Source organism: Calypte anna, chromosome 19 (assembly GCF_003957555.1).
Source record: "Calypte anna isolate BGI_N300 chromosome 19, bCalAnn1_v1.p, whole genome shotgun sequence".
In the NCBI taxonomy this organism is placed as follows: Eukaryota; Metazoa; Chordata; class Aves; order Apodiformes; family Trochilidae; genus Calypte; species Calypte anna.
The window spans coordinates 7,245,568-7,259,279 of NC_044264.1; the positions used below are offsets into that span (position 1 = coordinate 7,245,568).

General features: G+C 38.4%; 1 protein-coding gene across 1 annotated transcript in view; it reads left to right on the forward strand.

The window, feature by feature from the left end:
• The window catches only part of GOSR1 (golgi SNAP receptor complex member 1), a 30,403-nt gene that overhangs the window by 12,930 nt on the left and 3,761 nt on the right, over positions 1 to 13,712 (forward strand). The window contains exon 7 of the mRNA XM_008495075.2: positions 6,006 to 6,035. Coding sequence (XP_008493297.1) covers positions 6,006 to 6,035 — 30 coding nt within the window. The remainder of the gene's footprint in view (positions 1 to 6,005; positions 6,036 to 13,712) is intronic.

Genomic DNA, 13,712 nt, shown 5'->3' on the forward strand with positions numbered 1-13,712 from the left:
GTGATGGGGCTGGTGGTGCCATCCTGGCACTGGGTTTGTGCATGCTACAGGCAGCCAGCTGCTGCACTTCATTTAGGCAAGAGGAGCTGGTTGCATTTGAAGTTTTTAACTTCATTCTTTGGGTAAACTATGCTGCAGATTATTGAGAAGGCTCTTACTTCTTTATAGATTAGCATTAAAGGGAGAGGTATTGCTGTTGTTGACTCTCTTGGGACTTCGAAGCATCAGGCACTCTCCCTGGGAGTCTTTCTATGTGCCAAAGAGCTTTCTTGGCTAACTCTTCTTTGTGCAGAAACATTTCTTTCACTTTGTTGATAACTCACAGACAAGCCCATGGAGTTCAGTGGAGATGCAGATTGTGTGTTTTGGAAATCCAGGAGAAACAGCCTGTTGGTGTTCTCAGACTCATGAACGTGGATCTCTGAGTTCAGAGATCTCCATGCAAAGGCAGAGCATCCCTTGGTATTTGCATGCATTTATTAAGTTCTTCTTTAGAAGTTAAACAGGGTTAGAACAACTTATCTTCTTAGTGGTTGTGGTGCATATTTTACAGATGTTAGACAGCTGCAAAGGAACTACTTATGTTACCTTGTCTGAAGTCCAAACTGCCAGAATTGACAAGCTATTGAGGTATTTACTTAGTGATGTAGGTGGGAGTCTGATTTTTGGGGAATTTTTTGTCATAGGATTGCATGTTGGAGAGAGTGGGTTTCCCTAACAGGAGCAACCAGTTTATTTTCCTGGGAATCCTTTGGCAGATTCATCCCTGTGGTGAAAATGATGCCTCTGGCATGGATTTTTCCTCATATGCAAGGTTCATGTGAACCATCTGGAAAGACATTCAACACCAAGTAATGTTGATTAACTCCTGTATGGAGCAATGGATTATGTTCCATTTCCTTTCCTTCTAGATTTAACAATTTGCTTGCACTGATTAAAAGCAATGTGATGTGCTGTTGGGTTTTTTCTCTTCTCCAGTTTTGCAACCATTTCTTTTTAGAAGTGATTACAGAGTGTCAGACTCTGCAGTAGGATGATCTTCAGAAATTGGCATCTTTATGTGTTTGGAGTTTGTAGTTGTGATGTTGTTAATAATGAATCTATACCTTGACTTAATACTCGTGCTTATTCTGTTCTTTCTGTTTGATTGTTGTATGCTCTTGTTTCATTTTGCCTCCTGCAACAGAAAGTGTGAAAACACTGCATGTCCTTAGCATCCAGATCTATGCTTTAATTAACACATAGAGGGAACCCACAAGACAGCAGTTTCCACTGTTTTTTGAACCTTTCTCTGCTTTTGGAATGGTTTCTGTGGGCAAAGTGCTCATCCCTGATGAGGTAATGCCTGTTTTACCTCACATCTTGATTTTGGCCAGCTTATTCTTCTCATGCTGAAAGCAAGGTGCATGTTTTGTAGTCAAATATATTCCTTTTCCTCCCTCTGATGTTGCATGCTGTGCCTTCATTGCAGGTGAATACATTTGCTAATACACAGGAGCAATTTTTTTGGTGTCTGCACAGTCCTTTATTGTAAATTTTCTCTCTTAGGGTATATATACCCCAGGTATGTTTGTCTCACTGTGCTCATGCATTGGGTCTCAGTCAATGAGTAGACATTACACTATTTTTTGCCTTCATTTTCAGCTGTGGGAGAGTGTCCAGAGGAGCTGAGCAGCTCCAGTGCAATTAGCACTTTCTTTGACCCTGAATTGAATCAAGCATGAGACAATCCTTATCAAACCTGGAAAATGTTCATTGTCACTAGAAAAAAAAAATGTGTTCTGATTTATATCTTTTTAGTTAAGTTTTTAAAGAGCTTAATGGTCTTCAGATTTTTTTTTGGATGATGGGTTATCCTGAGGGCAAGCAGAAAAATGAGTTGGAGCTGTTTGGGTTTGGTTTGTTATTTTTGCTTGTGTGCACAATGTTTCTGTCACTTGGGACTTAGGAATGATTATTATGATGGAATGGCTCTGTAAGTCTGATTTACTTCATCGTGATCTATATGTTGGTATTAGAATGTCAAATATGTTTTGCATTATTTGTATTCCTGGAAGCTCTGCATTGCCTGGTGATCCAGGGCTGAAAATATGGACAATTTAGTTCAGGCAGTTTGAAAGAGCAGTGACTATTGATTAATTCTTGCAGTTAGAGCAAAGTAAATTTATTATTTCTGTAATAATTCTTTATGACAGCAAGAAAATAGTTATCAAGTGCAATATTAGTTTATCCTACAGGGCTTTTCCCTAATCCTTTTAGATTATTTTTAATGACAGTATTGCCCTTCATATTTTATATGAAGGATAAAATGCATTCTGAAAATGGTTGCGTGCAGCTGAGCTCTACTGTTCTCATCTTTTTTCTCTGGCAAGTGCCAGAGAATCACCTGTGTTACTGAATTTTAAATACTGGCATAGAGATTTACTCTAATAAAAAAAAATCAAAACAATTTAAAATGCTTTCTGCAGTCATAACAGCTTGGTTTGATGGACAGGCTTTCTTTCTATCCTAGAGGCACATTTCACTTAATTTTTCCTTTGAATTAATTTACCTGTCTGCATATTTAAATGACAAACTGTGCAATCATTTCTGAAGAGAGCACAGAGCCCTGATTATTTCATATGCATGACTGCTGGTGTTGGATTCCTGCCATTTATTACAGTAGGTGATTGCCTCAGCATCTTTCAGTGTTTCTTTGGTATGGTATTTTTAAATGGCTGGGTCAAAGTGCTGACTGTCTCGACAGGTGAAAATACACAGCTTATAGAAACAGATGGTGGATCAGATTAATATTACCCAGAACCATCATTTGCTTGTTTGGATGCTTGTAAGGTAATGTCCATTGGTTTAGTTCTGTTTGCTTGGAAAGCAGAAGAACAAAGTAAAGAGATTTATTTTTTTCTAAGACTGTTTTTCTCTGGTGTTTTAAATATGTAAATTTTTTTGGTTTTATACTTTTAAACAGTTGAAACTAACATTATTCCTAATTTTGAGAACAACCTCTACTTGTGTAAAACAGTTATTAATAGTCAGAGATCTGCAAACTTCCCTTGGGTCCTTTTGCAGGAAGTACTAAGCTTAATAGAATGCTGAGAGATTCTCATGTGCAGATTTTTACCCTAAAATGTTCCTGCTCACACTTCACCAATATTTCAGTGGATGCCACTGCCATTTTCTGCTGGGTCTGTCCATCTGCTGGGGGCTCAGAAGTAGAGAGGTTCTGGAAATCCTTTCAGGGCTATTAAAGGATGATGATCCTGGGAGTGGGAAGAACATACTGGAAGCTGTTTTTAGTAAACCTCTGTGATTCCCAGCTGTGTATTTAAAACTGGAAGAATTAATTCAGTCTGCCTGTATCTGTACATCAGTCATCCTGAAGAAAATTCATGTCTCATCCTTTTAAATAGTCGGGGGTGACCTCCCTGTATGTAGAGAAACATTGATCTTGTGAATTCAGATGCCTGTTAAATGCCTTGTGTTTGATATTTGCATCTAATTTCCTTGGGGTTTGGTATTGAGGAGTGTTTATTACTGGGTTCATACATTTTTATTAACTTCTGCCCTCCATCATTCTACAGCCAGCTACTTTTCAAGGGTTTATATGTGTGTATACATGCATACAGATATTTTTTAATGCAGTCTAATATTATTATTGAATCTGAAGCCTTTAAAAACATGTGTTTATATCTGATTAAGTAATAAAAATGTCTAAGTAGGGCTTTCTCTGACATAAAAACCACTTCGTGTCTCTGCTGCAAACTGGCAAGCCTGAATTTTGTGCTCTGAAAACCTTGGGAACATTCTAGTTCACTTGAGGTTTCTGAACACGTTCAACTTTCCTGTCATCTTCAGTTCATCAACATGAAAATACTATAATTTCATCAGTTAAATGGACAAAGCTGGTAATGCTGCTACTGACAGGGTTGTTTTTTTTTTTAATGGAACTGTTCCAGTAAGGTTTAGTTTCAGAGGATTTTTCTAAGTGTAACTTATTTCCAGCCAGGATTCTGGTAATATTCATATTCTGGTTCTTAATTTTTTTAATTGAAATTTTTTTTAAATGGTGCATTCTAGGGCACCATTCTTGCTTCTCAGTCTGTTTTCTGATGGTTTTGCTGTTTATTCTTGTTATGCATTGCCCACATAATACACTTGTGTGTCAGGGACTGTACATATGAAAGGCAAAATCTCAGTTGAATTTTCTGTCTTTGAGAATCAGTGATTACAGGAATCTCTCGTGTTGCTTTTCCATGTGCCTTGGGGAAACTCTCAGATTCTGTGAGACTTGAGACTGCTTCCATCAGATTGTGTACATAGCTGTGGTGATTTACATCTCTGTGCCAGTGGTCATAAATACCAGAGAGTGAATGAAAATTATTTTATTTGGTTAAACTGAGGTACTTGCAGCTGATGTGACTCTTTGGGGTGCGGCTTTGTTTGGGGTGCAGAAATGCTCCTGTTCCAGTGTTTTCAGTGTTTGCTGCCCCAGTTGGGTCCCTCTCAACTTAAAACTGGGCACAGTATTTTAGTGCTCTGTGTGCTCTCTCTGTATTTCAAGCCATGGACTGGACTGAAATGGCAGCCTTGGTGTTCCACTCCTCTCCCCAGACACATAAGGATGCTCTGGTAGCATCTCCCCTACAAGCAGTTTACACACGTGTGCTCACCCTGCCCTGCCTGCTCCTTCACTGGGTGCCCAGATGGAGCTGGAGGGATCTCCAGAATTTCTGTGAGTAGGAAAAAATTTCCAAATCAGGAAGCTGGGCCTGAGTCAGAAACATAACAGTGCTGTGCCAGAGGCTGTTGATACCCTCCCTTCCTGAGGTGGCAAAAACAAATGGAAAAAGGAGGCTGGAAGGTGAAGAGAGTCATGCCCTTTCTGTGGGTTTCCTTCTTGAACTGCAAACTCACCTCTTTTTAAATTTTTTATTATTCTTCCCCCCCCAGTTATTCTACAGGAGTTTGTGTACATGTTGAGGAGTAAACAGAGCAGCTGTAGGGATGCTTTGGTGTTTCTGCAGCATGGGAAGCAGGGATGCAGTCATCTGTGTCAGTGTTGCATTTGAGATATTGATTGCTGTAACAAGATAGGGCTTTCTTTCTGGGATTTTATAATTGGCTGTAAAACAGATTAAAAACCCTTTTTTATAATGAGTTGAGTACAGAAAAAAAGAGAAATTGTTCAAATCTTCTGAGGCTTTTGTTTGTCATCTTAATCTCACACATTGATTGTTTTTTTGAAATGAAATGTTCCCTGCTTGCTGTGGTGTTTTAGACCCTCTGTTTCCCAGGAATGCTACACAGAAACTCCATTAATGTGTGGCAGAGAGGGAGAAGGGGCTCCTGTTATCAAGGTCTTTCTCATACAGATGATGAGTTCTGTTTCCCATAAGCATCACTTTATTCTGATCCAACTGCTATTACTACAGAAAGAACTTGCCTGGTTATTCACCATGAAACAGCATTTGGTAAACTGAAGCAATGCTGTGAGATGTTATTACCTGGAGCCCAGCCTCAGTTTTTATCTTTAATTGCTTTTTTTTTGTTTGTTTCTTTTTTTTTCTTCTGTGGGGTAGACATAAATGACCAGGATTAAGGTATGAAATAAATTAGGTACTTCCTTTCCTAATACTGCTTTCCAGGCTGGCCTGGGTACATGGTGCACAGTGGGCTCAGTTCACATTAATTAGCCATGAATCGTGGAGCCAATTCCACTTTCTCAGTCTTCTTGGTGCTTTATGTGTTCTCCTGAGCATTTGCTCTTGCATACACTTAGGAAATGCTGGTCTAGAGGACACCACATGCAGCTTCTCCAAAGACTCTCATTATATCTACCAAATATATTATATCCATGCCCTAGGAAAAAGTGGCATCATCCAGAAATAGGACATCCTGAGGGCAAATTTGTTAAGGTTTGTATTACAGCAATTGTTGATTTAATGATCTAAACTAAAACTTAGTGCTTGTTACTTTTTTAACTTCATTTATTTTCTTTTGGCTTTCAGCTCAGATCGACTGATAGAAGAAACAATAAGGTAGGAATTAACTTAATAATTTTCATTATTTGCTGTACAATCAGTGTTTACATTGAATTGTGTCCAAAGCTGGCAGTCATTTTACTCACACAATAACTGTATTGTTTACGACTCACAAGCAGTATTACAATGAAGTAGTGGTGAGGTTTGTCTCTTATTTTATTTTTCTTCTTTTCTATTCAGTATTGACATAATAGTGTTGCATAAGCATTCACCTAGTTTAGAAAATCGTGGTTTCTCTTCAAAGGGGAAGAGCCCCTGCAGTAACAAAGGGAATGATGGAGCAGAATCAATCTCAGGTTCAGCTTTTGAGGGCTATTCCAGTATTCAAGCTGTTTCTTCTTACAGTGACACTCTTACAACATCATTTTCTGTAATCCCTCAACGTGTACAGCACCCTTGTGTGCAGCTGATACAAGTATGGGCTTTTACCACGAGGTAATAGAGGTTATTGCTATTGTAGTTAATTTTTACATGGTTTGAATACTTGAGTGATACCTTCTCCTACTGATCTAGAAATTTTAGAACTGTAGCATCATAAATTACTTTTATCATCTGTGCCCTTCCCAAACTTCTATTGAACTCTGGGATTTTGCAAACTAATAACTGAGATTGCCTGATTCAATGCTTTTAAATTTTAGATTATTGCTTTTTTGAAAAAAAAAGAAAGCAAGCAAGTTATGCTTTCAGATAATGCATGTACTGGCATAAGTGATCAAGAAGGGTAATTAGAGTTGCAGCAAGGCTCTGTCTCCATTAAGAGCTGGCTAGCTTAAGTATATACAGTGGGGTTAGTATAATTAACATGGTGGAAGAGTGTTAAACCACATTAATGTGCATGTGGTGAACCAGAATAAAGTCTGAAAACGTGGATATCATCTTGCTACAGCCTTGTAAAGATATTTACCCAATGCAGCACAGCTATTGTGAATAATTCTTTTCCTTTGGGTTCTGGTCCTTTCCTGATTAAAATCCTCCCCTTTATTCCCATGCTTGTAGCCCTACTTTTCCTCCTCATAAAAATGCTCAATGTTTGTTGAATCTTTTTGCTGCCACTCCAGTAACTAGAGCATTAAACAGCATATGGTGATTTATTAAGCTTAGCATCCTGCAAAATAGTTTTATTTTATCATTTGAACTCCATGCCTCTCCTCTTGATTGCATCATCAGAGAAGCTGAGGGGATATGTGATAAGTGAACCTTCCTGTCCATTTACCTGGGCAAGGGAATGCAGCCATGGTGCAGTGGAGCTCAGAACAGGGCAGCTTCCTGAACACTCACCCAGGTTCCTCAGTTGGTTTTGAGCCTCCATGGTGCTGTTTGGAGGTGTCCTGGTGAGTTTAAAACTGCTCTAGGTTTTGTTTGCATGAGCTGCAGTCCCGTGGTTGAGGACAAATTGACTTTCTCCACAGGGATTGCTCCTCCTTCAGTCATCCCTGCACCAAGGTTCAGAGCTCCATGGTGCTGTTTGCTGAGAAAATCCCTTCTGATAATAAAAGAACTCTGATTTTTAAGAGGTTGGACTTCAGCACTCTGTGCTGCACCATTAATAAATTTGCTTTTTGGAGTTGTTACCAAAAATGATCTACATTTCTTTTCATAGAAAGAGAGGTGGGCTTGGTAACTACACTGAGCAGGAAATGTGATTTCATTTATCTCATCTTATTTAAATTCCTGTACTGTTGAAACCAGGCTGAATTTTTTGTTTTACTCTTATTATTTCCAGTAATTGCAAGTGTTCAGGTTTGGTATTTAATTGTTGGTGAACCATTTAAAAAAACAAACAAAAAAAAATTTCCTGGATAGAAATTTCCCCAATTTCTGATGATCATTGCAAGCCAAGAAAAGAGGGAATTGTGCAGGGGGAGCTGTTTGAATGCAAATTCCTGAGTAAAGTGAGATGTAATGAGCTTATCCTGGCTCCTAACACTGCTCCATCTACGAGGTTTACATCTGCTGTAGCTCATTACTCATTATTTGGGTGTAATTCAGGAAGTCAATAAATTACTTTTTATTTTTTTCAGGCTTTGCTATTCAGCAGTGGTTGCAAACACTGGAAGGATTTTTATGTGCATTCAGAGGCTTTTTTTGTCAATCTGCAGACCTGTGACCCCATTGCCAGGGACTCTGCAGTTAGCACTAATGGTGAAGCCCTTGCTCAGATTTTCTGTAGAAAAGAGACCAAGGAAGTGCAGAGCTTGACTCTTCTGTGGTTCCTGCATGGGAGCAAACAGATGTGCACCAGAATATGTGGGCACCTCAGCTGTTGTGACTCAGTAACTTGAGCAATGAGTAGGGCTGTCATTCCAGATGTTTTGGTAGTGCTGAACTTTTAAATCCATTTTTAAATGAATTATGTGACATGGGTTCTTACTGCAGCATATTCCTTTCCAGAAAGGAGTGGGATGTGATACTTTGTACTGCAGTTCTTTTGGAACAGTGCTCACTTCCCTTGGCCAGATTTAAATATAAGCATAGATTTTGCTTAATATGTTTGGTGTTCTCGAGTTTTCATTTTCAAACATTATCACTTCTCCAAAATAGCAAACCATTTATTTCTTGTTTTTCAACAACTTATATTTTTAGGTTGGCTCAGTTTGAATTTTTTTTTTTTATAGTTTTGCATGCACAGTGTGAGTTCTTAGGATTTTATTGTAAGATTGTTTCTGAGACAATGCAGGCTGATTTGTCACTGTTTTATATATTAAAAGATTGGGCTACTCCCATGCATTTTATTTTAAAACATATGTTTCCTTATATATTAGAGGTATTTCCTTAGGTAATAACTAGGATTAAATAAAGGGCAAAAATTCCCTTGCATTGAACCTTTACATAATGGAAAGGCATGAATTAGATTTTCAGTCTTAGATCTTTTCAAAATAGCCTTGCCAGAGTGCCTGGGCAAAGTCACTTGCATTTCTGGTGAAATGTTCCTTTGTTTTCATCTTGGATTCCATCAAAAGACACAATGATTTGAAAGATTGTATGTGTGTGCATACACATGTATATTTATAGCTACAAATATAGATTTACATATGTATGTGCAAATAATAAATTATATAATCAGAAATTTAGCAAACTAGAGCTTGCATTTCTATGCAGACTCAGAGTCCATTCCCTAAAACGTAGATGTTGTCATGCATTTAAATGAGCAAGGATGATTCATGGAGTACAAAATGAAGTTCCAGTAATACATAAATTGTTTTTTAAAACATGCCTCATTCCTTCAGAGCTTTGTTTCAGTTCTTCATCAATGTAGATTTGACTGAGTTGTCTCAGTGGATGAAGCAAGGAGTTGATTTTTGGTACATTTTATTTGATATATGATTTTATTTGATATATGATTTTATTTGATATATGATTTTATTTGATATATGATTTATTTGATATATGATTTTATTTGATATATGATTTATTTGATATGATATTTGATATGATATCTTCTATGGACATGGTTTCTATGTGGGGTGAAAATACCCAACAGCTTCACCATTTGTCTAGGTAAAACACTTCGCTTCTAAGTCAAGCAGCATAAGAAGCATCTCTGTATTTTAAACTAGCTTTACTGTGTTAACTACTGGGAATATTTATTATTATTTCATGCTAGTGAAAACTGCAAACTATGTGTAAATATCAGTTGTTCTGCCTGGAAGAGAAAATTGATTATTTTCATGCCCCAAACACTACTGAACCTTCAAGAACAAATTCAAAATAAAAGTGAGGTTTGGGGGAAATACAGCTTCAAGCAGAGGAATCTGAGATACTCTTGCTGATTTGTGGAAGAAATAGGTGGGGTTTTTTGTGCCTGTGACCTTGGGCTGACCTAGAGGAGATTTCCCCAGTAGTGCAGCAGTTTTTAACACTGTACTTCAGCAGAGCTTTAATATTAAATACAGAGAGCAGAACGCCATCTGGTTTTAGAAACTTGGTTTACACCCAACTGTAGTAGTTCAAGCCAGTGCAGCACTGAGAACTGTTCATGCTCATTTCCAAATGAAACAGTAAATCAGGGTCATCTTGATTCCAGTAAGAAACATTTAATCTTTTCTATTAAATGTTGTGTAGAACTTTCAACATGGAAGAGAAAACCAAACCCAAACCAACAACAAAAAAGGTTATTCTTCATCTGGGCAGATTATGGTGACAAGTAACTAAATGGGGCCAATATTGTGAATGGGAAGTGTATGATTAATTTTCTTTTTAAATCCATTTGCCAGTGGAGCAATGGCAACAGCAAGGCAGTGAGCATATGTTGGGGATGGGAATGGAACCAAAACTGTCTAATGAAGGATATGAGGAAGCTGTGATGCTTCAGACTGTACAAGACCAATCACCAGACTGGTCCCCAGGAGCTGTGTGTTTTCTGGTAGGACTTAGACTTAATAGTCTCATTTATGGATTTAAAGGCTTAGCTAAACCAGTTCATGTTTTCAGTGATGAAATTATACTTGAAGACCAGTGCATTTTACTTGATTTTGACTTGTTAATGGTAGCTGGAATCCAGTTAAACTCTAATTTATGGATATCACAGTTACATTTTATTACTAGACTCTATCATATTAAAAATGGTTATCACCACAGCTTTTTTTCCTTCAGAGCTTGTCAGTAAAACCCATCAAGCTACATTTTTTAAAATACTGCTTAAAAGAAATGAGAAGGGTTCCAGTCTGATGATCTGTAGTCTGTACACTTAAACAGGGGATTTTTATATAGGAAATGGACAGTTTCACTCCTCAGATGTTAAAGCAGGAACCTCATGTTCCATGATAATCTGTTATAATTATTTCCAAAGGCATCTTGGAGGTGTCTCAGGAACACTTTATATCCTGGCAATCATCCTTGTATTTTCACTTCTGTTAATTAATGGATGCCTTAATGAGTCATTGGATGCATCTCATGAAAACATGTGGCTTAATTCAGGAGTGTTTTTAGAAATGCTGTATTAAAATCTTCATCTGGACAAGTATCAAGTCAGTGTGGGGGTGTAAGATAAGCTGTAGGTTACTGAGCCAAGCCAAGCTTTCCTGTGTTACAGCTAGGAAACCTTTTTTTTTTTTTTTTTTCCCAACTTTGTTCTTAGTAATTCAAAATTTTCCAAGTGCTCTTCTCAGTTAATGCTAATCTGTTCTTACAGAGCTGCTGACTCAAACTGTCAGGGGGTTGCCTACGTGTTATCAAACTGTTTATATTCTCTTTGTTACTGAGAAATCCTCAGTTTCCTAATATATGTCCAACTTTACAGGATGCTAATATAACCTTAAAATAATATATTGACCTGCCCTGTCAATTCAAGTTGTTCTATTTTAAAGAAATTGCTGTATAGAGCTTTTGGAATAGTTTTTTTCTGTGTTGTGGGAGCTAGGAGAGCTTTTGTCACCAATCTCTCATGTATGTCTTGTGATGAACTTGTCTTGCTTTCCAAGGATTCTGCTACTGCTAAAAACAAAACCATACCCCTTCTAACACCTGGGCTTTGGCCTGGTGAGTTTTTACTTTTCGTGGCCAAAACCAAAGCTAGAAGAGGCAGCCTCCACCTGAAGAATTGGCAGTATTTTATTTTTTTGTTTGTTTGCAGGACACACAATGGAAAGACTGAAAAATACTCAAGGGCTACTTGAGCTGATACAGGCAGATGTAAGGGAAGGGAGCCCAAAGGAACTCAATGCTCCAGAAATACTTTAGGGATTATTGATCCATGCTATTTTCTTTAAGATGTTTGTGAACTGTGGTTCCAACCTTTTGCTGTAAGTCTTGAAGCTCAATTGTTGGGCTTGGCTCCTCTTTTTTTCCAGCTGTCCTTGTGATGCTGGCTGGAGTGTCCTGGTAGGGAAGCTCCTGTATGTCCTTTCCTTGTTTCCTTCAGAGAAACTTGAAATAAAATGTATCCAGTGGTCTTTGTTATAAAAAAATCAGGCATGCCAGGTCTATGTTTAATAAATGTACAAATATAAATTCTGTGTGACACTCTCCCCTACCAGGTTTGCCCAGAAAGCTACACTGAGGTGCATGAAGGTCCTTTTTTAGTCACCTTCCAGTACTGAAATGCCAGATCAACAGAAGTACTTCAGTACTAATATCCACACAACAGAGGTTTCAACACTTTAACTGTTAGAGCAAGATAAACCCAAAGCCCTGAGACCCAGATGAATTCAATGCAGAACAGTGCTTGAGAACCAAGTGTCTTGAGCAAGTGCATTGAGGGAGTTAGAATCATAGAATCATAGAATTAGCCGGGTTGGAAGGGACCTCAGAGATCATCTAGTCCAACCCTTGACCCACCGGAGCAGTTGCTAGACCATGGCACTGAGTGCCACATCCAGTCTTTTTTTAAATGTCTCCAGGGACGGAGAATCTCCCACCTCACCGGGCAGTCCATTCCATAGCCTGATCACCCTCTCCGTGAGTTCAGCAGTAAATATTAGGGCTTTATATAAAATCCAGTGTCTGGTTTGTGTTGCAGAACCTTAAAAGTAACTCTAGGCTTGTGCTGTGTTGTGCTGTGGCCCTGTCCCTCCTCAGAAATGATGCTCACATTAGCTGTGGATTTTTCTGTGCTGTTTATACACAGACACTGAGCGTGACCAAGCATAAAATGCTCTTCAAATTTTGTGGGGCTCTATTGGGTAAAAGCAGCATTTTGCATTTCTGTATCTCCTCTGAAATTACAGCTTTAGTTCCCTTTCATATTTTTATCTGTTGTATCATATTGTTCCATTTTGTATCTCTCAGAACACTTTCCCTCCACACTTAAGGCTCACAAACTTGTCCAAGAATTTTTTAAATCATTGTTATTCGTGTAGCTCCAGTCAACAGCAATATAGGTGTCATTTTCTGAGTTATTTTCCAGCTATGTTGTACTTATGGCCTACTTTGTTTCCTTTTGCCGTGCATGCTAACCAAGGAGAGGAGTATTTGTCATACTGTTCCTTCCTAAGCACTGTAATCTCAAGAGCCTAAACTTTTACATGCTCTTTTTCTAGAGGTAAATGAGTCTGTGCAGTCTGTAGCACGAAATGCTACCTGGGGCTGCATGTAGTAACCTGCCCTTTCATTTCCCACTCTATAACTCTGTTTTACAAGCTGTAGAGAAACTTAAGGTAGAGAAAAAAAATTGCCAGCTGAGTAGTTGTTTAAAATCTTCATTCAAAGGTCTTATTTTAGGAGCACAGCTGCATTTTTCCATCTTCCAGAATGTATTACATTTGAAATGGGAGATTCTGTTTTATATTCACTTGTATTGTGTCCTTATATTTGGATAAAGTACGTGCACCTGGGCCATGTATTGGAAAAGAAACAGCATATAAAACCTACATCTCTGGAGAAGCTCAGCTTCATTAGGACCAGAGATCAAATCTCTGTGCTGTGGTGGAAGCATCTTTTGATATGATTCCATTAATACACCAGCTCCCTCCCACTTATGGAAAAAGTCAGGTGAGCCTTGCTGGGAAGAGACACCAGTGCCAGGGAATCCAAGCTTTGCCTGCTTATCTGGAGCCAGAGGACAGTGTTAATCCTGAGTCAGAGTAGATCTCAACACTTTATTGTGTTTAAATGTCTTCAGAGACCTGTGATGGCAGGTCCCCACTTCTTCTGGTGCAGCTGTGGTGGGTCTCAAACAACTTCCATCTCCTCTCAACCTGCACGTTGTCATTGCAAATTGATTTTTAATTGAGTCAG